The following is a 24526-nucleotide window of genomic DNA, read 5'->3' as shown; positions in this document are numbered from 1 at the left end:
CCCCCCCCCCCCCCCAAAAAAAAAAAAAAAAAGGATTTGGGTTTTCTCCTCTCTTTCTTCTCGGGCAGGTCAATCTCTCTCTCTCCCACCTTCCCATCAATTGATCCACATCAGATACATTATCATGTCAATAGTGTTGTCCATACTAAAATTTTCTAAAAATGGACCACTAAGATACCAAGTCATTTTTTCAATGACCACCCAAATCCATTACAGGCCACTGTCTTTGCATTATAAAAAAGAAAACTAGATGCAAAGAAGAAATCAGATCCAAAAGTGAGGTAGTCTACTATGACATTTTTCTTCTCTTCAGACTGTTCCATGAGAAATCACATTACTTCTCTCTCCAGTCAGTATTTGGCACTGAGATTATTGAACTCACGAGAAGTCGTTTTCTTCCATTCTCAGAACAAGGTTTACTATTTTCTGAATAAATTATTCTTACAGTGGCTAATTGCTTCACAACTTCATACAAAATGAAGCAAAAAAACATACCCCTCAGAAGGATAAGGATCATGAAATTGCTCCCATCATTACTTTTTTTTCCTTCTAAACTAGTACATTTGTTGAAGAAAATGGAAAGGCAAAGCCGCATCTACAAGGAAACAACCCAGTCCAGAGACATACACATACTGCAGTCTGCAGTACACAAGTTGATACAAGATTGCAGTATAGCAGATAGATCCATCATATTGAGTTTTGAAGGTTAAATATGATCCTTTGAAGTCTTTGACAACTTATGACCACCAAAATGAGAAGTTCTAAAAAATTACTTCACAACTTGACAATCCCAAAGATACACATGACGCAATGTGAAGTCTCCAAATTTCACCATAAAGGGTGCCACTACCTAAGCCTTCAAAAGGAAAGAGAACTACAAAAGAAACAACCTTCATATCTCTCTCTCTCAAATGCAGCCATCCTCTTTCAGGGATATGCCAGCCCCTGTCCAACTTCTCAGAAAAGCTAAAAATGGACTCCACCTCAGTGAAATGCGGACGATGTCTTTGGACCTGAACTACTTTCCAGGCTAATCTTCATGACAGATGTGAATAATCACTCTGTTATTGTTAATCCATGCCTCTAAGAAACTCCCAAACCATATCCAGTCCCCAACCAAACCTCCAAAGGATTATGAAATTCCACTGTACCTTCTGGAAGCCCTTTCAGGGGCTCAGCTGTAACTGGGATCCTTGTCCCTAAATTTCTAATTAAGAGGTCTGACATCATAGTATCATACCTACTAGCAAATATTTCTCCCCACAACTTCCTTGGTCCCCTTCTCCAGCCAGAACTGGAGTCTGTAAACCATACTTGCTCACGCTTTCAGGAAAGGCTTAATGCCCAAAGCCCTAGATCGTTTAGGAAAGCACGGTCTGCTGAGTCGACCATAAGATATTATTCATTCTCCACTCAATTCCATAAAAAGTCCTTTTTCAATCTTTCAAAGATCTTGACTGCTGAAATGGGCATCTAACAACCACTTGATCACTTAAAATTCTTCTCAGTACAGTTACAACTGCAACCCCCCCCCCCACCAAAACCCCATATATATATATATATATATATCCCAAAGCTCCAGAAGGTTCCTTGAAATTGGGACAGCATCAATCCCGAATATCTTTCTTTGCTGAATTAATTCCAAGCTCACTAACTGCTTAAAGAAAAAAAGCAATACAAGATATTCCGCAAGCAGCACATGACCAATCATATGACCAGAGATTTATGTGGTCCTTAAAAGTAATACAACATAAAGTAAAAGCCTCATGACATCCTTACGTTGTTCAGTAAGCTAAACCGCAGACAAATGTCTATATTCTATAGCTTCAAATCACAAATAACCAATGATTTATTTCTAGGGAGCTTAAAAAATAAATAAAAGTAGCCACAAATACAATTTGATGAACTTCGACAAGGGAAAACTGACCTTTCCAGTGTGTTGAGTGTGCTCATGGGCTGCCATTTGCCAATACAAATTCGTCCGTCTAAAAAAATCCTTCAAAGATTCTCCAGGCTTCACAGTGATGTCCAAGGCGACAATTAATAAATGAAATATACGAAACACGAAGTACACAACATTAAATATTGATTCCACAACCACATTTAAGTGAAAAATGTAAAGCCCAAACAGTAAGATCCATGCATGATCTTAAGTTTGTCATTACAATGGAGCTGTAGCCATTAAAGCACTGGTATTGGAAACCAAACTGCTTCTAGGTCTATACTGAAATAAAGTCAAACACAGAAAATATTTTAATATATTTAATGAGAGATTTGTAGCATTCCAGTATATCTGGTAAATGCACAAGAGCAGAAAATTGAAAAAATAACAACAAACTAAATGAATTTGTTACATGGAAACATATGCTGCCAGTCTGTATGTTTCATCTACCAACATTTGCAGTAGAAAATTTTGAAGGCTTTGAAATGAGTCAAATGACGCTTCTTGTAACATCTCTATGGCTGAGACTTCTCTCAGGACTAAGGCCATTTGAGACTACCTATTGGAGATTGCAAAAATATTCATTCATAATAAATCAGCACAGAAATCTATGGTTCAACTAAAAATTTGAACACAAGATGTTCAAGGTCAAAAACTTTTCTAAATCTTTTTTCCTTCATCAAACAAAGAAATAGTAGTCAAGTTGTCGCCTTGCATCCAGGCCCCCTCAATGCCTTGGTAACTTCGCCATGACAACTATGCAAAGAATCTCATTAGACAAGTTGAAATAGCAATGAATGAAAAACATCCCAATTTAAGAAAAACAATTCAAGGATGGCACTAGATCTATGCACAATAATTGTCACGCTTCCTAGGCAAACCAAGGTGATCGAGGGGGCAGGGGGGGATTTAAGGCACCACCAACAAGGGCCAGTCCAGACAAAGCCACCTGGACACCTAGGCGATGCCTTGACAACTATATACACTACATCAAATACTTGGAAAAGAAGAGATTCTTTTTTTCTTTTATACTAAGAAGAGATATAGTGGTTGTGGGTTCGAGTTGGGATTTGGGAAACAGCCTCTACGCGAAGCGGGGGTAAGGCTGTGTAAATTATGACCCTCCCCAGACCCCGCAGCGGTGGGAGCCTCGTGCATTGGGTATGCCCCTTTTTACTTAGAAGAGATTTAATTGGACAGAGTTGGTACGTGAAAGTGGGGAGAAAGTACTTACAGTCCTCCTTTATTTATGAAGGCTATTGAAGTTAAAAAATAATTTCTGAAAGAAGGAAAATGCTTCAGTAATAATCTCAAAGAGCATGGAAGAATTTGAAAACTGTCTATTTAAGTGAGAAATTCTTCCGGCCAATGCTTCAAGTTCAATATATTTTCCTTTTCCTTGGCACGACCATATGATGAAAACATTCTTGGGGATATTCATCTTAATGATCATTAAAAGGATAAAATCGACAGGAATTAGATTACAGTATTGAAGTTTAAGCTGAGTGTATTTATTGCAGACAGTAGGATTCAGTCTAGCACTACCAACTTCACTGGCATTAGATTCCAATACCTGATGGTCAAGCCGGCTTCTTGATTGTTAGGTTTATAAAGGTCGCCTTCCAAAGTTTAAAATGAACAGTTCAGTTGTAATCTTAATTAATGCATCTTGTGCACTCAAGATATGATGTAATACCACCCAAGATATTTGGGAACAAACGCAAATTCATAGGCAGGCATGAACATTTTTATGTATTTCTGCTCCTCAATTTACCTCTGTTCTAAAGGTCAAAGACATATCTTATTATTAATTTATGTTTGACGGTAATGGTGAGAGTCTCAGAGATATTCATCTAGGCCAGCTACAGGAAACACATCAGGTCTGACAATTTGGCTAATATTGATTGAGAAATCTAAACCTCACAAGTTCTTAATGGAGGACAGTTTCAGAGGGAAAAAAATAACTAGACAGTCACCACATTGAAATAAGAATTAATAAGAAAAGAGACTTTATAGCAAGTCCTTGACAAAAAAAAAAAAAGGAGAAAAGAAAAGAAAGAAAGAAAGAAAGAAGAAGAAGAAGAAGAGAGAGAGAGAGAGAGAGAGAGAGAGAGAGAGAGTTAGGTGTAAATATGCATCAATGACATGTAGACAAGCCATTGATAACTATAGTACTATACAGCATCTGCTTCTGCATGCCTGAACCATTGATTTTTGCTATCATAAACATATTTTTACCTTCCCAAACAGTAGACTTGATGGTCTCTCCAATCTCATCCCATATACATGTAATGAAATTGGATGGGCACAATTTTTTACAAAATGTATGGTCAAGCAAATCTCCAGAAAACAGAATTTCTGGCAGAGTGGAAAAAGAGAAAATACCATTGGAGTCCTCTGTGAATCTGAGAGGCCAAGATTGGCCCTGATCTGTTCTATCCTTGCTCGTTTCTCCTTTCTGCGGAGATTTTTTCCCCCACCCTTCAATATGGCAACAGCATCTCCCACATCAATTGATTTTGCAACATCTTTCACAGGCTTTTCATGCAAGGGTAGAATATGTCAGAAACAATCAATGAAAAGGCAGAGGTTAGTTCAAGAAATATTAGAGAAAGTCAAAACATCCATATCACACAGAAAAATATTCATTTTTTTGACAAATTTTACATGGATAATTAACTTTCACATGGAGAACGACAATCAAAATGAAACACCCTAGTAGGATCAATGAAGCTCTTGCGGGATTCAATATGCCAAAAAAATACTGGACTATGTTTGTGCTCCATCTTTCATCTACATATGATATGATACATCTAAGACCAGCAAGTAATGTAATTTCCTTTTTCTTAATCTATGCCTCAAACAGGCCCCAAGTTAAGGACTCCTTAAACCTTTTGAGTAGGAATGTGGAGTGCTATTTCTTGCAGATATTTCGAATATATGCCAAGCATAAATGATCAGTCAAACATACAGAGCTGTGTTCACATTTTTGCATATCATAAGGTTTCTGAGTCCAACATTCCAGGATCTTTATTGACACACAAATTTGTCCGTTTCCACAAATTATAGGAAAATCAGAAGAACGAGCTTTTTCCAAATTACAGCATCACAATAATAGTTTGACGAACTATGCAACAAGTCAGAGAATGATTCCTAACATAAAACAACTTTGATATTACCTTTTCAAATAAAGCACCTTTCATGTTTGAAATATTAGAAGAGAAGAAAATAACAATGGAGGTCTACTTGAACTTGTTTCGTAGGAAATCCACCTTTTAGAAGGAAACAAATAAATTTATAATGTCTTCAAGCTATCTTTTATTTGGAAATAAGGGCGGTACCTCAAGATTGTTGTCAATGTCATCATCTGTTTCATCACTGTCGCTCCCACTATTGCTTTCTCCATCTTCTGTATCATCCTCATCCCCATCCTCATCCTCATCTTCATCCTCTGAAGCTTCTAACCATTCAGATTCAGATGCCTGGTGTTATACAATCAAAAGGAAAAAAAAAAGTCAAGACTCCCATTACCTACAACTTCAAAGTTCCATCTAACCTTACTAGTTCAGTTACCATGTTGCTCACATTGTGAAAAGGTCAATAAAACATGGGAAAAAAAAAATCAATTGTATGGGTTATTCATCTCAAGCCGGCTCTCGGGTTAAAGTGTTAGACCAGAATAATTGCAGTAACTTTTAAAAAATATGAGGTGTAATAACAGGAAACAACCCCTTTAAGGGAAATGTAACATACTAACATTAAAAGTCAGAATAAAAGCCTATAATATGTAGGTGTTCATTTTCCATAAATAGAAGAACTAAACAGCCTAGGATAAAATATCAATTTAGAGCTTCAGATGAGATGCCATAGGCATTGGTAACCAACATATTTAACATTTGGAATGTTCAAGAATTTCTCAGTTTCTTTCCTGCCATACAGTGTGAGGAAAAGGAAAGACAAGTAATCTAGAGAGCATGTTTTATGTTCAAGTAAGCTGTAATTATTTCAAAGAATGTGAAGGACCCCATGAATACATAAGCGGGTACCAGGGCTAAATAAATTTCATCTGGTGGTGAAAAACACATCCATATTGAAAACACGCTTCATGAAGTATTTGCCCATAGAAAAATATGCCCATCTCAATCTTAAGCACAGAAGCAAGAGAAATGCAACAAACCGGTATCAGGCACTTCCACTCATCAAGTTTGCTGAGATTAAGAGTGTAGAGATCATCAAGTGAAACTTCTCGATCTCTGACCTCCATCATGCCCCCATAAATGTATAATGTATCTTTCCCCACAACCATGCAAGAATTGATACGTCCACAAGGTTTCACCACCTAAAAGTTGCAATGGAATTGCAAATCAATTATTAAAGAGAGAAAAATGCAAGACATCATATCATTTTAAATGCAATACAACCAACCTCATATGCAGTGAATGTTTTCTGATCGGAACTAACAATATTTTCACGAGGCATTTTATCATCAATGGTAAGATTCCTCGTCATATGATGAGATGTTTCATTAATGCCACTTTCCGCATTGAGTGCTTCTTCATAGTTATCTGAGTCTTCATGCATTTCATTTGCTCCTCGATCTTCTAGGTCAACCAGATTATTCTTATTGTCAGTAGAGCAACCATTACTATCTTGTTCTGACCTCTTTTTTGTCTGTAAAAGCCAAATCAACGTGCCATGAAACCATAAAGTTAGAATTAGTAAATGATTTTGTATAGCCCTATTTGTGTTTGAACCAAAAGTTTGTGAGAACAAGCCAAAAAAATGAAAATGACATGATAAAAGAGTGCCTTAATTCGTTCTCGTAATCCTATATTAAAATCCATTAAAGTTCTCTCTAGTGTACAACAATGACCAGTATTTGTCAGGCCTATCATAAGCTTCTGAGGGAATACAAAGACAACTTGAATGGCTCACCAAATACATTAGACCCAAGTAACTGTTAGAGAAAAGCATAAATAAGAGTGCTCAGATTCATCGAGTAAGCCTAAACAGAACTCACCCCCCCCCACCCCTCTCCAAGTGGGGAAAGATTGAAGATGCCAGCTAGAACAGCAGGTGAAGTCTTGGGCTTGCTGTAGCCAAGACAAGAAATAGAGTCCTACCTTCACCCTTCCCCTCACTTATCCCCCACCCCCCAATACTCCAATTAATTGCAAATCAATTTTGTGTGACCAAAAATAAGTGGGGAAAAGATTCAGCATCATGTGTTATTAACAGATAGCATCACTTAACTCCAACACAAGCACAAAACAGAGCACAATGAAAAATTTATGTATTACCTTATCTTTAGTTGACTTCTCCTTCCTTAACTCTAGTGGGTACCTACACCAAAAGCAGAAATGAGATTTGTCTTGGAGGGAATAAAGGAAAAGAGTAAGAAAATATTGTTCGTCCGTCATATGCAGTGGAATTGCAAATGGGTTTCAAGTTTGAATGCTTCAATTGTATATCCCATTTGGACATGCAAGTTCTATAGTTACTTTCCACATTTTGTACAGGAAACCAACACTGTGGTTCTCTCCTACTATGTAAAGGGCCATAAGAAATGAGAAAGAAAAATAGAAGATGAAATAACGAGGATATAGAGTTAATAAGTGAAAACCTATCAGTAATTTATGTTTTTGCAGGCAATTTCAGGATCTAATGAACCATTCCACTGATTTTGACTACAAGAAATAGGCACTGTGACTATCTGATCGTATGGTAACAATGAAAGACAGCATGCTTCCTTAAAGCAAAAACAGAGTAGGAAAGTAAAGACATAAATGCTGCCTCAAGGCAATGCTTCACTGATTTTCTGTACAACCCATGGTGTACAAATCTTTTAAGCCTGTGGCCTAGAAGGACCACATAATACAAATCACAGAGAAATGCAAAAGAAGTCAACATAAACGTGTTCAAAGAAAAGTTGACTCTAACATTGAAGAACATTTCAAACGCAATAGCTTTTTCCATTTGATAAATAAAGAAGAGATGAAATAGAGTAACACACCATCGACGGGTGTCTAACTGGAAGCCATAAAGCTCATTCAAGAATAAACTCATTAACACATCACCTGCACAAATAACATGCAAAGTCACAATGAGGATACAAAATCATACATATAAGAATTTTAAATATTGCTATCAATCCATAATTCATAATGATTAGAAGAAACATTAGTATGTGATAAACTTGACTCAACTCAACCCAACTAAGCCTAACACATCTAAAAAGGGTTGGCTTAACCAACGGAACAACCTTGTTTTCCCATTCCACTCTATTTAAAGGCATAGCAGCTGGCTAATTGTGATCATTCAAGCCCTCCCACAATACTTCAACACAGACTGGTTTCAGCCCTCCCCATGTCCATTTTCATTTGGCACAAATCACCCCATACTGGTATATTTGTTGGTCTCTATTGGGCATGTCTGAATCATCTCATTTGACCACCATACAATTGAAAAGGGGAAAATAGAAAATAGGAAAAACGAAAGTGTAGTACATGTGGCATCGATTTGTTGCTAGTTATAGTTATATATGCCTGAGTTTCAGTTAGTAATACATAATTAATCAGCTAAAAGAACCAGGTACTACAGGGGTTTTGCTGCATTTGGCTTTAGTAATAAAGGTTGTCCTAGACTGGGTTGGCCTGGTAGCCCATTTGGTCCAATCGTTTTTTTTTCATCCAGTGAGGAGGTGTCTTTGTAGATTTGTGCTCACCAGAATAAACTCAAATTAACTCAACTAAGCATTACCAACATAAACACATTTAAGACTAGTGAGTGGTGAGCCTTTCTATATTTTGTTCATTAATGACAAGACATTGTCGTGGCGAGGGACAGCATCCCTTTAATCTTTGTTTCAATAAGTAAAGAAGTTTTAATCTTCAAAGACGACTTTTTTCTCTGATAATAACAGGATCTTAATCAAAGTAAGACGCAAGATTGGAACGCACAAAGAAGCACATTGGTCCAGATCAGGATGCGCTCAACCCAAGTCCACCTAAAAAATAGCCCTCCAAATCCAATGTTTTGAGGTCCAAATTGAAGTTTAGATGGGGATGGATTTGACCCTGGCCTAGCTTGAGCCCGGCCCAAGCCTATTACTCCTTTATGTTTAGATTATTATACATTATGTAAAAGGTTACAATGTATAACAAAACATATAGCAAAGGTCTCAGTTTTCCTATATGAACCACACCAGAAGGGCTTCTAGTACTGCCTAATATTTTCCATGTGGTAGATCAGTAGTATGGTCAAAGGTCCCCTGCTTGCATGTTAAGTTTCAGCCCCAACATAATTGCCACATGGAAACATTAAGCTTTGGAGATCAATAAAAAAAATTGAGCTTCTGAAAAATGGTTGAAAATAAATGAAACAGCAGAAAATACAACGCAAAATGCCAATAAATCAGGAATTTTTTGTTGCATTATAAAATTCAACAAGTGACCACTCCAGACCTACCAACCCAACAGTTGGAATCACCGCATCATCCTTTCATGTTGCACAACTGGGCCAGCCGGCTGTGCAAAGTAACATTTTCCCATAGTAATTAAATTTCAAAGTGAAAAGAAGAGGAAAAGAAATGAAAATTTGACAATCAAATGGGAGTGTTGAGGTCTAGGACTATAGGGCCATCAGTCCAGCCTAAGCATGGTCCATCCAGCCATCCCAAGCATCACCCAAGCCTGACATCACTGGCCAAATGTCATTTTTTTAGGGCTCGGCTAATTTTGGCCTGGCCCAGCCCACCCATGTGTAGCTCAAGGCTACTCAAAATCGAACCAGCCAAGAGGCCACGAAAAACATAGAAAAACAGATACCCCAAGACAAAACAAATGCAAATAGCATGATTAGGCCAAAAGGACACTATCCAATGTCCTACAAAGGAATGAACAACCAAGAACAAATTCTAGGTCCAATAATCATCCAGTTAGACAGATCATCAGTAATCACCCAGTTAGACACTGGAATGAGATATTCATATGGGAACACCAAGAATTGAGCAAATGCCTGATTAGATGGAAAAATCTCCAAGGATCTGCATCCGACCAGTAGAAATGGAGGAACTCCTCTACCAAGTGAGCATCTATTGATAATGAGCATGATAACTCACCAGAGGGGTCCAAATATTTGTGATCTCCTAAAATTGCCACATATGTGAGCACTGAAGGAGGGGTCTCAAGACACAAGTAAAAGAAAATACTGACCTTTCATTTCCATATCTACTACACCCCCGAATAGCAAAGCCCTCTTCTTGTGTACGCACATAGAAAATCCAGCACGAGGTCCAGGAGGCATCCCACTTTTCTTCACCTATGCAATGAGCCAATGATAAGAAATAGCGTTATCAGCTGAAATAAATGATAAGACAAAGGAATCTCATGAAACCAATAATGTAGTATTTAAAGGGGTATATTCTACGAATCTAAAGCTGGAAATAAATTAAGATGTGTTGCGATTGTTGTAGAGTACATTATGTGAAAGTCAATCATTTCTAGACTCTAGCATTATGCGTTTACTGGGGTTATGAGCCTATGTACAGATACAAGGTTGTCTTTTTTCTGGCAGTTATAAAAACAATAGGAAAGGAGAGCGATTCCAAGCTCCTGTGGGGTCCACGTAAAGGTTGTTTTGAAAATCTCGTTGTTTATAGGGATATTTTATGAGTCCAATAATGTCATGTGGTTTCACTAGGTTTGGCTGGGTCCCTTCTTTTTCCCCAAGTCAAAGTTTCTACGGTGAAGGGCCCTTTACATTGCTTTGAAAGGGTGGGAAAGGTTATACAGAAAGATAGCAAGGGTCTACACGAGGGAAAAGGAAAAAGAATTTGCTAAGATCGGATATCGAGAGCATAAAATCCAAGTTTAAACCCAAAACAGGTACTGGTTCAGATCTGATATCAGTATATATATATATATATATATACTCAACAGTAGGTAACAATAGGTTATTTCAAGCCTTAGAACTCCCAACAATACCTAACAAATATAACAAAAAACCCCAGCCCAAATAGAACAATAGGCAGCAGCTATAAACCCCTGTCGCAGATCAAGATTAGGGCTCGAAAATCGGAAAATAAGTTGCATTTAAGAAGCATAGCAACACAAGGTGAATGGGGGTGCAATTACCATCGAATGTAGGGAGGTATGGATGGGTTCAGCCCTCAAAAACTCAGGTAGAACTGATGGCCCAAATCTGAGTTGTACAGATTCTTGATTTAGGGCTAATTTGGAGATTTCTGATAAACAGTACACCAAGTCTCAGAACAGGCCAACAACCCAATCGAGTGGGGTTCCCTATGATGGGATTCTGTCCTCCAAAGTTGGGCGGATTCTGTCCTCCAAAGTTGGGCGGATTCTGATGGTGAAACTGGGAGATCGATGACCCTGAAGGTTTCAGCAAGCAACCTTAAAAAACAGTATCGCAGATGGGGAAAAGGGTTTCCTTCAACAGCAGTAATATTCCACAGCAGCTTGGCAATAACTCAAAAAAATATTGGCAGATCAGGAACCAGAACTCAGGCAAAGGGGAAAAACAGGGAACCAATTGGGGAAGAAGAAGGGAAAAGGATAATGGCTATCTTAGCCAAGGGTATCTCACCCAAAGGTCTCCTGCCTCACTGCCTCTCACAGATTCTCATTGCACAAACCAGGCAAAGTCCTCATTCATTGAATCGAGGGGGAGACTATAAGGTCCCCTTGTACACATAGCAAGAAACTTTCCTAAAACTAAAATTAGAAAGTACAATAAAGGAAAGAAACTAGAAGCCTTTTACAAGGAAGATTCTTGTTTCCTAAGCAACTATAGTCAAACATAGTCTTGACTAAGTAAATAAAAGACTCAAAATACAAAAAGGAAAAAAAATAACCAAAGATACCAAAGCCAAAAACAACCAGCCATGGCTGGTTTGCCCTATGGTCTGGCCACTTTAGGTGGTTTATGGACCAGTCCCTTGATGACTCTTGCGGCTATACTTCAAGCCCAAGAATCAATCTACATCAAGTTAGTTGGATATAGTAGAGCATAAGAAAAACTAGAGAGACAGCCAGACAGGCATTGTACATTAAAGTGGCCAAAACAAGAGTTTTGAGTAAAGAACTCCCAAAATCTGAGATCTAAGGAAATCTGTACTTTCCCTTCCTAATCCTATTTTTGGTGTTTCTAACTGATTCCAGTCAATTCTGTATGATTTCCGGCCAATCTGAACTGGAGATCAGAGGGTTTCAGATTGCAATCCTTGGAGGCTGATCCCACTGCAGAGTTTGAGTTTGAAAACCTTGCTTACACCGCAGCCCAGCCACAGACTGGGCCTTTCGGAAGGCATTATGAAGCACATAACTTCCAAGAGACAGGACAAGAAATCAGGAGGTAAATGGTACTCAGGTCAGGTACTAGAAAGACAAATTGTGTGGGGACCAGCCACTAATAGAGTCTTTTCCTTTGCTGTTCACTTTGGAAAATGATAAAGGTGCTTTAGAGAGCCACCCTTACATACCTGTTAAAGTTCTAGTCATGGTGCAGTTTAGTAGCTTTGATGATACTTCACAATACTTGGTGTTGTTTAGTATTTGTGGTGCCATGTAACTAGTAGTAGTAGTAGTAGTGATGTAAGGTTGGTTCACCCTAGGCAAACAACCATAATAGTTACACACTCCACACCAATAACCAGAGCTGATTTCAGATCAGGGAACAAAAGAAAGTCTTCACAGAGATGGAAAAAGACTGAATTAGGAGTCACAAAGAATTAAGGGTTTTAGAACTTCCACACCTGGTCAATTGAGGCTGGTAATGAGGTTAGAAGAACCCCCAAAGATTGTCTTCAGATCGGCTGGAGCAAGGCAGTAACATACCCTGGCTGAACTAGGGTTTCATCAGAACAGAAGAGAGAGCCCTGTGGCTTCCACAGGAGGGCTCCAACAGCCCAGAATCCTTGGTCGAAGGTGGCCCTTGATGCTACCGATGGGAAGGGAAAACCCTGACAGCGAATCGATTTCTGATCTCTGGCAGGTCTTCAGCTGATCTTCCAATGATATTCAGGTCTTCAAATAAGCAGGAGATTACACTCAAAACACTACCTCACAGTGATCAAACAAGAAGAGAAGGATGGAGTGGGATACCTATGAGCGGGATAATGACTATCTCAGCCTGGACTTCTCACCCACAACTATCTCAGTTGTTGATCATCCTCTCTCAAGAAGTTTGGAGCAAGCATTGGCTGCAAATCAATAGTTATTCATTAATTGTGAAATTGGTACAGCAATCTCTCTTTTAGAGAGAGGACACAGCCTTACAACATAGAAACATACCAATTAGGAAACTAACATGAAAAAGGAAATTAACATGTTTTGGTAACTAACTATTGACTTGTAGACTAAGAAACATAAAAGACACTAGAAGGATCTTCTAGAAGAATACTCGACTTGTCTAACTTAAAGTTTGACTGGTCAAACATAAGAAGACAAATTACAGTTGTATACCCAATTGCAGGACACAAAAAAAAGCTTCTGGAAAGGCTGCTGCTAAGCTGGATCTATGGCTGCTTGAAGGCTCTTCTAGAAGACCAATTAGGGAAGTAAATTATGCACTATTCAAGGGCCTGTATGCTGGTTCGATGGCTGCAAGAGTGGACCAGCATAGGTGCAAAACTGGGGCCAGGCCTAGCTGGCTTGATCAGTCCAAGGGCTGGTTGGGCTGGTTGGGCTGGCTGGGCTGGCTGGCTGGCTGGCTTTCTTCCTTCTTCCGTAATGCAGGTTATGCAGGGGTGTCTACATCAAGTAGTACCATTGATGGAGAACCTTAGGGAGGAAAAAAAAAATCAGTGTAGGAAGGGGAAGGAGGGGAATCACACACTTCACTAGTGCACAAACTCAACCTCTTCATTCAATAATCAAATCACTTTAAGTCTTCAATCGATTACAGCCAATATATAGGAAAATAGGAACATGAAATTAGAAACTTAACTGAAATGGAAACTAGCCTAAACTAGGAAACAACCATAAAAAAGAAACCAAAGCAAGGAAATAAATCCTACTCCTACATTCAAGACTGGAAAGTAAAAGCATGAAATAAAATACTCAGTAAACTGTTAATTTTATTTCCAACCCTTGTTGGACCAAAACCCTGGGTTGGACCGGTTCTTCTTGGCTCTTGGCTTCCAAAGCCGGTCATGCTGGTCCAACTAGGTAAGGACAGCCGTATCTACATCAACTCTCCTCCTCTGAAAAGAACTCAACTCCGTCGAGTTAGGGAAAGGACCGAAGAGACCGTTTGAAGGAATACGATGAATGAGGAACGATCCCACCATCTTGAGCTTAATTTCAGGGAGATCTTTGGCAGGATGAAACTTCATAGTCTTGTTGGCATGCTTGAAGGCATAGGTATTGGCATAGCCACAATGCTGTACTTTCTAGTCAAACAACCAAAGTCGACCAAAAAGGATATGGCACACCTTCAGAGGGAGGACATCGCATTGGACTGTATCCTTAAATCCACCAATAGAATATGTGACCAAGCACTTATCGGTGATTTTGAGACTAGTGTTGTTCACCCAAGCAACCTTGTAAGGATTAGGATGTGGTTTTGTATTCAATCCCAGCTTACGAATAGCGTCTTCAGAGACAACATTAGTGTAACTACCTCCATCAATGACCAAGGTTAGCAACTGGTCATTACACTTCACACGAGTCTAAAAAATACTACTGCGGCGCCAATCTTCATTGTCAGTGGCCTTCTGAGTGGTCAACACATGACGAATGACATAAAAAGGATGTTGGTCTCTGTCACTGAGAGTGTCAGACTTCACCTGGCGCACGCTCTTCTCTTAAATCAACCGTGATAGAACCAAGTTGCTCTTTGGGAATATATGGTATAGGAGAATCCTTATCAATAAAAGCAACCAAACGGCTGGGACATTGGGCACTGATATGTCCAAATCCATGGCATGAGTAGCACCGAACTGTAAATTTGGAAAAATCATAAGGTTTATCTGAACCACGCCGAGAGGGTGAGTATAGGCGAGTAGGCCATGAAGATGACATTTCAGAAACATGTCGAGGTGGAAAATATGGCCGACTAGGTCGTGAAAAGGCCATAGATGTAGCACTAGCCTGTGGTTTGCTAGATGACCTCTCTTGGGTAGGAGACTGTTGCAAAACGGAACTAGTACCTCGAGAAAAAGTATCTAAAAAATTTCTCCGGTTGTATGGGCATTTCAGACTTTCCTCAACCTGATATGCTACTTGTACGGCGTCTTCCATGGTAGGCAATCGACTAGATGCAAGGGCAGCACTAAGTTGAGGGGGCAAACCATTGCGAAATTGTGCCACTAATACTTCTTCATCCCACTCAAAGTCAGAACGAGTGGCCAAATAATAAAATCTAACAACATACTCTTCAACGATCAAATTCTCTTGTTTCAACTGTGCAAACTTGAGATGCATGTGTTGCTTGTAATCAGAAGGCAAGAATCGTCGGTTCATGACTTCATACATTTCAGCTCAAGTAGTGACCAAACCAATGCCTCAGGTTCGGTTCTGTTGTTGTTGCTTGACCCACCAGACTCGGGCCATGCCTTTCAGTTTGGCTTCTGCAAATAGGAACTTTCGAGCCTTAGTCAACCCGTACCATCTAAAGAATGTATCTAAGCTATGAATCCAGTCAAGGTACAATTCTGGATTATTGTCTCCATAAAAATCAAGGACATCCAATTTTGCTATTCTTTCTGCTCCATCATCATGTCTACCGGTTCCATATGTTGGTGGAGGTGGTGATGGTGGTGGTGGTGATGGTGGTGGTGGTGTATGATGTGGTGGCGGTGGTGGTAGTGTTACTGACGGATCCTGTGGAGTGGTGTTGGAAGAATCCCCAGATTGACTGGGACTCTTTCCTTTATCTGCTGCCACCAAACGATCAATAGAAACTTGTATGGATCCCATAGAAACTTGCATAGATTCCACCATTGTCTTAAGGGACATGACCATGGTAGTGAGAGCATCAATTTTTGTATCAGTTTCTCCTTTATAAAAGTTCAACTGTTGAACAACTTCACTATTGGTTACGATGGTGATGATTAACAAAATAGCACTCAAGAATAATGGTAGAATAGTAAATAACTTTTTTTTTGGAAGGGCAAAATTGCAATTATGTGAAATTCAATTTAAACCACAAAGGATATCAAGTGTGGGGCAGGGGTCTAAATGTAAATAAGAAAAAATGAGGGATAGAAGAAATTAAAAGATAAAAGAGGGGTAATGTGGGAAATCAGAAAATAAAATAAAAAAAGGAGATTCAATGGAAGGGTACCATCACCAACAGAGATGGAGTGAAGTAGAAGTATCAGCGATGAGTATCCAAAGGCGAAACCAACGAAGGGGGGTTTCGTAGGTCTGGTTGAGGGGAACCGACGTGAGGAGGGATGAACCCTGAGAGCCGATGGTGACAAAGGAGGTCTTCACTGCTTGGAAGCGACTCGCGGAGATGGAAGGGCTAGATCGACAGGTATGTCTCCATCTCTCTCTCTCTTCTCGCCTTCTCTTCTTCTTCTTCGTCGACTTCTTTTTTTTTTTGTCACTGCTGGCAGAACACAAGGATTCGTCGTTGTTTTCTTCTCTTTTTTTTTCCTGTTGTTGGAACCCTAGAAAAAGGGATCGACCAAAGAAATTGGGAGAAAGAGAGGGGCGGTGAGAAAGGGGGCTCGATTCTTCTCTGGACAGAATCGGTTCTTTTTTTTTTTTAACTGTTCTCAGTCTCGGTGGAGACCAACACAGAGAATGGGAAGGGAAGAAGAAAGATGGGGGAGGAATAGGATCCTTCAGCTCTGATACCAAGTTGATGGAGAACCTCAGGGAAGAAAAGGAAAATCAGAGTAGGAAGGGGAAGGAGGGGAATCACACACTTCACTGGTGCACAAACTCAACCTCTTCATTCAATAATCAAATCACTTTAAGTCTTCAATCGATTACAGCCAATATATAGGTAAAATAGGAACATGAAATTAGAAACTTAACTGAAATGGAAACTAGCCTAAACTAGGAAACAACTAAAAAAAAGAAACCAAAGCAAGGAAATAAATCCTACTCCTACGTTCAAGTCTGGAAAGTAAAAGCATGAAATAAAATACTAAGTAAACTGCTAATTTTATTTCCAACCCTTGTTGGACCAAAACCCTGGGTTGGACCGGTTCTTCTTGGCTTTCTTCCTTCTTCTGTAATGCAGGTTATGCAGGGGTGTCTACATCAAGTAGTACCATGGAGTTTTATCTCTTTAAGTGGTACTCTATCATGACTCTATTAAGTCATTCAATAAAAAATATACAGCCTGCCAAGCTCACACATACACAATCATGAGCTATGTAGGTCTTCTCGAGTTCGTCTTCTCTTCTTCTCTTTACTTTTTCATTCTTCTATACTTGGGAACTCATCTAACCTGTGTTGGTATTGTCACAAAAACTCCAGAAATCTTGTAAGGCAGAAGCTGGCTCTTAGAAAAAATCTCAATTATTGGGAATTTCACCTTTGTGCGTACCTGTTGAATCTGTTTGCCACCAACAGACCCTCTTTTTTTTTTTCTTTTCCTTTTTTGGTTCTTTAATAGTGATGATAAAGATATTGGTGGTTTAATAGGCTATGAGTATTCTCAATTTTAATAGATTATGAGTATTCTCAATAAAGTCCAGTACGAAGCTCTGTTAAGAAATGGACCCTCCTGGCTCTTCCTGCCCTTTGAAGATGATGGGGAATAGGACGACCCCATCTAAAGTACAAATTTTGACAGTGTCTGTGTTTTGGGACGGTGCCAAATATACACCATCTCATTCAGAGAGGATTTTGCATTCCAAATCAGTGCTTTATATGCATATTTGAGGTAAAACCTGTGCCCTGCCTATTCTAACACAGTTACACTGGAGAATGGAGATTTGCTTCTAAAGTAGGGATGGCAACAGGCAAGCCGATTTAGGTGAAGATCCAGAGAAATTGGCCCAGCCTGACATTAACCCAGTGCAGTTCTGCATCTGCAGGGTTGTGAGCGGCTGGATTGAGAATTTGAGATGGTCCTAGCCTATGGTATTTTTTACACAAAGTGACCACTCTATGGACTCGAACTCACAACTTCACACTGCAAGCCTGAGGTATTAACCATTGTGCCAAGTGAAGGCCCCTTGACATGAATATATACATATATGCATCAGTGTTTGCATGCCATATACATACTTATATACCTACATTTCGATCAATTGAGATGAGTTTTCCTGACGTAGTGAAATACAGATGCAGCTATGCTATTAGTAGCCTCTTTATAAAGAAAAGAAGCGGTTTTGTTTTGAGAATGGTTTGACCTCAAAATACCAACTAACCTAACCAAATAACTAAGCTTGTTCACATGAAAGAATCTTTTTATTGTGGAAAGGTAAGTGTGATTGTATTGATGGAGAAGCAAAAGGAGCAGGAGCAGCCTGGGACCTGCCCCATTCTCTGGGTGAGAGTCGTGAGACTGGGCATGAGTATTAGATAATAGATACTAAGTCCAGGCTGCGCCCAGCCCCAAAAATCCCCACCCCTATTATGGAATATAGAGCTACATATCTGGAGTACATAACATTATGAATTATGATGATGCACTCTCAGGCCTCACTTAACATGAACGAACAGGGTTTGCACATTAATAATTATGGTAGAAAACTTCAATTCTGATTCATAAAAGAAGATAAAGTATCTGAACCAACTAAGAGAGCAATAGAGAGTGAGACCAAGCAAACTGAATCCTAAATATTGCATTACCCTTTTATTTGGATTGATAACAAAGAGAACATTTTAATATGAGACAAAGACATCAACAGTCCAAGGAAGAAAAAACTTCCCTAGAGGAAGTTGAAATTATAAGAACCTATAACTTCTTTTTTCATACATAAATTCCCTATTATTTACCAGAAATAGCTAATAAAGAAAAGAATTCATAAGAACCTTGTTCCATTCCCAAGTTCTCGGATCAAGGGACCACATATCTGAATGAACAATTCCTTTCTCAGAGCTGTTCTTATCTGATACTTCTTTGGAATAGCCACCATATAAAAGTATCTGCACCATAATATTGCAGCCAAAAAGATCTAGAAATTAGTTTTTTTCCTTTTTCTTTGAGGATTTCACTTTAAGATTGTGTAGAAAACAGAAAACCATACAACTGGAGCTAATAAAGAAGGTAACGAATAGAACATTAAACCATTCAAAGCAATAACAGTAGAAGGAATACAATAGTTTATAAGAATAAGTAATTCATAATGAAAAACGAATAAAGCTTCCAAATCTTATTTAAGGAGATAGGAGACTAGCTACGGAGCACACAAGGGTATCTAAAAAAACGAAGTACTAGGCGCTAGCACAATTGTATAGAAATGACATGAGGACTAAAAATACATTTTAATGGATCAGCGTAATAATAATAACCCATTCATGGAACAAGTGCAATGGTAGTAACAGAAGAAAAAAAAATATTACTTTTAGAAAAGCAATTGGTCTTACAGCCACCTGGTATCCTATGAACTTGCGCATGTTAGCATAAGAATTTGATGTAAAGGTAATGTTTCAGATGGGCCGTATTAGGAAGGAGGGGTGATGTAGATCCACATTATGGAAGGAAATATGAGAGGAAGAAGGGTCCAGCCTTAGTCCACCTAAGTGGCTAGGGTCCAGCCAAGAAGCCAGCCGAACCCCTACTTAGTCCACCTAAGTGGCTAAGTACAAATAAGGGCCAATTGGGCCCATCGGCTGGGGGAATAATTAGTAGTTGTTTTTAATTAATTAGTGGGCCCAATCGAGTTGAGTAAGTGGTATGTCGAGTCCAAATTGTCTTAGGACTCTATTTGTTTTCCACATAGGTTTATTATTCCTAGTCCAATTTTAAATTCCTAATTGTAGTAGGAGTGTCTAGTCCTATTGGGAAACTAGCTCCTAGTTGCAGTAGAAGTGTCTAGTCCTATTGGGAAACTAGCTCCTAGTAGTAGTTTGATTGCTATTCTACCCTCTATAAATAGAGGAGTCTATGTACTCATAATGGGAGATTTGAATAAAGAATAATTGCAGTCAATTGCTTAGAACAGCCAGGATAGCTGTGGGTGAGAAGCCCGGGCCGAGACAACCGCTCCTCCCCCACTTTTCCCTTTGTTTCTTCTTGGTTAAAGCTTTCTATTTTATCCTAAAGTTACTGCTGTTGAAGTATACGATTGTTGTGAATATTCAAAAGTTCAGATCTGTCCAAGTTACAAACCAGATTTGATTCTCTCTCCTGAAGTCTGCAATTATTTCTCCTAAGTCAGAAAATCAAGAAAGCTTGTAACTTCACAACCAGCCGTCAAAATCCTCTCAACTTTGGGGGTTTTTGTACCCTCCCTAGGGACTATCTACACCCAAGAGTGCAGCTCAATCGGACTCCTACAGACCTGGTCGCACCTCTCTCTCTCCAACTCTATAGCAGGTCTTTCTCTCTCCTATCGGGTTGTGTTTTGCGCTGGTTTTGCTCCTATATGGGTATTGTATCCTTGGGGGTTTATTTGAAGGTCTTATTTCTTTGTTTCCTGGTTCTATTTGTATTGTTTGGGGTTACAAATTGCTGGGGTAGTTTCTTGTAATCTACTCTTGCATTAAGGGGTTTTGAAAGAAAGGAAGCTACAATGAGGAACTTTCCCTAGCTGCAGTCAACATGATTTGTTTGGATGTCCAGGAAAGAAATTCCTCATATACCATGCCTTTCCCCAATATCAACATTGCAAAATCCTCTTTCTTATTAAAATCAGAAATTTGCAGAGGAATTGTCTCTCTCCTTGCTTTCCTAACTCGGGTATCAGTAGAAGATTAGATTTGCAGAGAACCTCAACGATCGAACAAAAATGATTTATGCTCATTGACTCTTTAGATGTCATGGAAAGAGGGGAGACTGGGGTGGTAGTAGTGGTGGTGGAGGCAGATGTGCAGCTCTGTTCATTCTGAAGACACAATCAGGGAAGAAGAAAACCAAGGGAGACTGATATGGGGGAGGGGAGCAAGAGAGAAACAGGGGGCAAGGACTATCTGAGACCAGAATTGGGGAAGAAGAAAAGAAAAAATTTTCACAGGTGAGACTGTGATTGGAAGAAGAAGATGGTCTATGGTAAATAACTTAATATATACATATATACACATTACAATTTACTTCCCCTGGGATGTGGGGCCCTAATTTTCCTTTCCTTCACTTACCTGCCAAGCTTCAAACATAAGGTTTTGCATGATATTCATTGCCAACTCAAGTAGATTATTTCAACTTTTGGAAATCACAGGAAAAATCTAGAAGTGTACAACCTTGATAATTTATCATCTTCCAACTTAGTCACTGGTTAATAAATTTAAACAAATTTAAATTTTGAAAGAAAAAAAAAATGCACTACTTAATGGTTTGGACTAAACAGATCAGGGTCAAACAATTCAACAAAAATTCTATCATTTTACCAACATCCAATATCCCCTTCTGTGAAAGTGTTTTCTTGTTTACATATATGGCACCATAGGATAAACACAGATTTGAGCTTTAAAAATGCCAAAGAATACAGATCAGAGAAGAATTAGTTGTAGCCAACGACAATGAAATAGGGTGAACATTTTAGGCAGAACTAGTAGCTAATAATTTAGAGGTAGCTGAAATAATGGAGCATTTATGTCAACTACGTGTTCCAAGCTTGATGGCCTGCAAGAATATGTGCAAGTCTTATGAAGACCAACTTGGTTCCCGTAATAAAACAGGAAGGAATAGTTGACTCAGCAGCATCGCGTACTGAAGAAGATAAAGGAGGAGCAGTCAATTCTGACACCGTTGAAAGACAATAATGAGGAACTCTCCAAGGTGAAGCCAGACTATATAAAAAGCATATTTATTGCTTAACCTTTATAAAAGGCTTGTTTTTGCAGCAATGAGACAAAAAAAATTTAGAGTTTTAACACCTGAGTCTGAAATTGTATGTACATTGTACAAAAGCACCTGGATGGTCTACAGTTATGTTTATATATGAAAGCTATAAAATCATCAATTTTTCAAAAATGGGAAATTTCATTAAATAATGAGGTATTCAGGTACGAATTTCACACCCCAGGCCCAAAATTAAGACTGGAATTTCTTAACGACAAAACAAGGTTATTATTACTAAATCAGGTTATTATATATAGGTCAAATGGTCTCTAATAAAAACCAATCAGAAAAAACATAATAGCAATGCACAGTGAGAAGCAAATTTGGGAATGCTATAAACTACAAAAGTGGCCAAAACATAGGATACATGCAACAAAACTTTTCATACAATTTTAGTCAAATAAGAGCAAAAAGTGAAGTACTAATGTATGCACAGTATTCACAACAGATTTCCAACTGGATAGCAGAAGATAAATAAATATACAAACTTACCAAAATATTTAAGATATAAAATAACCTTTAGCTTCTTCAATTCCACAACAGAGAATCCTCCAATAATCCTTTTTCTTTTTTTTTAATCTTTTCCCGTGTCAAAGAAGAAGGCATCAGAAAAATAAGGGGAAATCGTTATAACAACCAACAAGTCATGGGAAGAAAATGAAGATTACCTATCTTACCGCCCTAATCTAGTTCCTACACATGAGAATTACAACATATGACAATCTTAAATCCAAAAATGTCCGCTATAAGACAATATCACCAATACCTACACTAAATTCCCATACTAAGTACCCATCCAAACCCCATCATAGTCTGCAAAAACAAGAATATGCTAGAAGCTGCTCTAAATTATCTAAGCGGAATATGGTGCATCAGACACATCTATTGCTATATTAATAATTATAAATGACCATTATAAACTCACCTCATCTTGGTAGACAAAAAACTGGAAACCACTCCTAGCACTTGGCCACATGCAGCCAGGCGTGGGTTTAATTTCTTGCCACTACAATAAGTCATCGTTGATGTTAGTAAACATATCAAATTTCAAACCAGGAAGACATCAAAAGTTGTGACAAACACCAAGAAAAATGAACTGAGGATGTCACCTTGAATTGATCCAGATCAAATACATGCAGATCATTAAAATACCTACAAACAGACAAAGTAAAAATGAATCCATCAATGATCAACCATTAAACACAAAGATAAACCTTAAAAAATCCCTTGCTAACAGCCTAACAGTTTGGAGGTTACTCAGCATTACTTAACTCACTGCCTAATAAATGTAGAACCATGAAATAGAATAATAAAGTTCAATTGATTCATGAAAATTTTAAAAATTTTTATTCCTTAGTTATATGAAATAATAAAGTTCAATTGATTCAAAATAGAACCATGACATAAAATAATAATGTATTGTTTCAGCAACCAAATTCAAGAACTCAGTTGAGACAGTAATACATGGCATTACCTTCCATGAAATGTAGAATTATCGAAAATAGTAATAACAATAATGATGATGATAGTGGAGAGAAGCCACGTGGCATTCTACTTGGGGCTCAAATTTTAATGGACATGTCGACATCCCCCACTACTCATGCATCAGTTTTCAGCCAAATTGGTTTTCACTGCATTTCAGAATGAAGGTTCACATATTGGCTGAAGAGTCAATCTTCCCCCTCCCCAACTTTGTTGGTGGAGGGGAGTGAAAATACAAGGGAAAGAGTTCGATACAGGGTGAGCCATACCGTTGAAATGGGGCCACCAGATCTGGCATGGGACAAAGCAGAGGACAACTTTAAGCTTACCTATCGAATAGTTAGAATAATCAGATCAGACCTCCATGCAGAAAAATGGGCGCATTGGAGAAGGAATTGGTAGATAGGTTTGCATTCAGTTGGAATTTGATTTAGTTGTTCGTTGTTTTGTATATAACCACTTGCTTGGTTTCCTGTCTGCTCTTTGAATCCAATTTTTTACCAACTAGGGACTGAAAGGGATGAATTATCTGATAATTGTTGTCAATTTTAGTGTCATATTTTTTAATTTTTACCATGTCATTCTTTTGAACTTGAAATGGGAAATTATCAGACATTACAGAGAAAAAGCCAACCATTCTATCAATCAGTATACAATTAAGTCAATACTCTGGCAGCTGCTCAATGGGCTGAACTATCTCCACAGGTAAGGTTGTTGTCCCTTGCACAATGATGGGGGACTTCTGTCGTTTAGTGTTTCAAGTAGTTTGCTTATTCTTTCTCAAATTGTTATGTGTTCTCTTGTACCCTTAGAATTTAAAACAGGTTTACAACTTAATTTGTTTGGATCCTTGCTGCAGTAGTTAGATTATACATCGGGATCTAAAGCCATCAAACATTCAAATGTATAGAAAGGGTCTTACTATGATGATGATGTTGTCAAATAACAAATTGTCTAATAGTCTAACGTATAGAGAGGGAACTCCACCAGATTTTTTGTAATGCAATGATGATGTTTTCAAAAAACAAATTGTCTAATAGTCTAATGCATAGAGAGGGTCTTACTACCCGTAGGAAGTTGTATCAAAGGATACTCAATACAATACCAAGGGTGTATAAAAAAAAATGGAAGAATCTAATGCAATATTCATTAATAATGTTCACTATCCAA

At 38.5% G+C, this 24526-nt stretch overlaps 1 protein-coding gene across 1 annotated transcript in view; it reads right to left on the bottom strand.

The window, feature by feature from the left end:
• LOC122067579 (kelch domain-containing protein 4) overlaps positions 1-23064 on the bottom strand; it is a gene marked incomplete at its 5' end in the record, with an annotated part of 24688 nt that extends 1624 nt beyond the window's left edge. Inside the window, 11 exons of the mRNA XM_042631408.1 lie at positions 1928-2014; positions 4328-4480; positions 5284-5424; positions 6120-6281; positions 6368-6613; positions 7243-7285; positions 7956-8019; positions 10156-10261; positions 18907-19020; positions 22800-22880; positions 22984-23064. Of these exons, the coding sequence (XP_042487342.1) occupies positions 1928-2014; positions 4328-4480; positions 5284-5424; positions 6120-6281; positions 6368-6613; positions 7243-7285; positions 7956-8019; positions 10156-10261; positions 18907-19020; positions 22800-22880; positions 22984-23064 (1278 nt within the window). The remainder of the gene's footprint in view (positions 1-1927; positions 2015-4327; positions 4481-5283; positions 5425-6119; positions 6282-6367; positions 6614-7242; positions 7286-7955; positions 8020-10155; positions 10262-18906; positions 19021-22799; positions 22881-22983) is intronic.
• Between the last annotated feature and the right edge of the window lie 1462 nt (positions 23065-24526).

This window comes from Macadamia integrifolia, unplaced genomic scaffold (assembly GCF_013358625.1).
Source record: "Macadamia integrifolia cultivar HAES 741 unplaced genomic scaffold, SCU_Mint_v3 scaffold2985, whole genome shotgun sequence".
Lineage (NCBI taxonomy): Eukaryota > Viridiplantae > Streptophyta > Magnoliopsida > Proteales > Proteaceae > Macadamia > Macadamia integrifolia.
The sequence above is the reverse complement of the archived record's forward strand: the minus strand, read 5'-3'. Positions and strand labels throughout refer to the sequence as shown.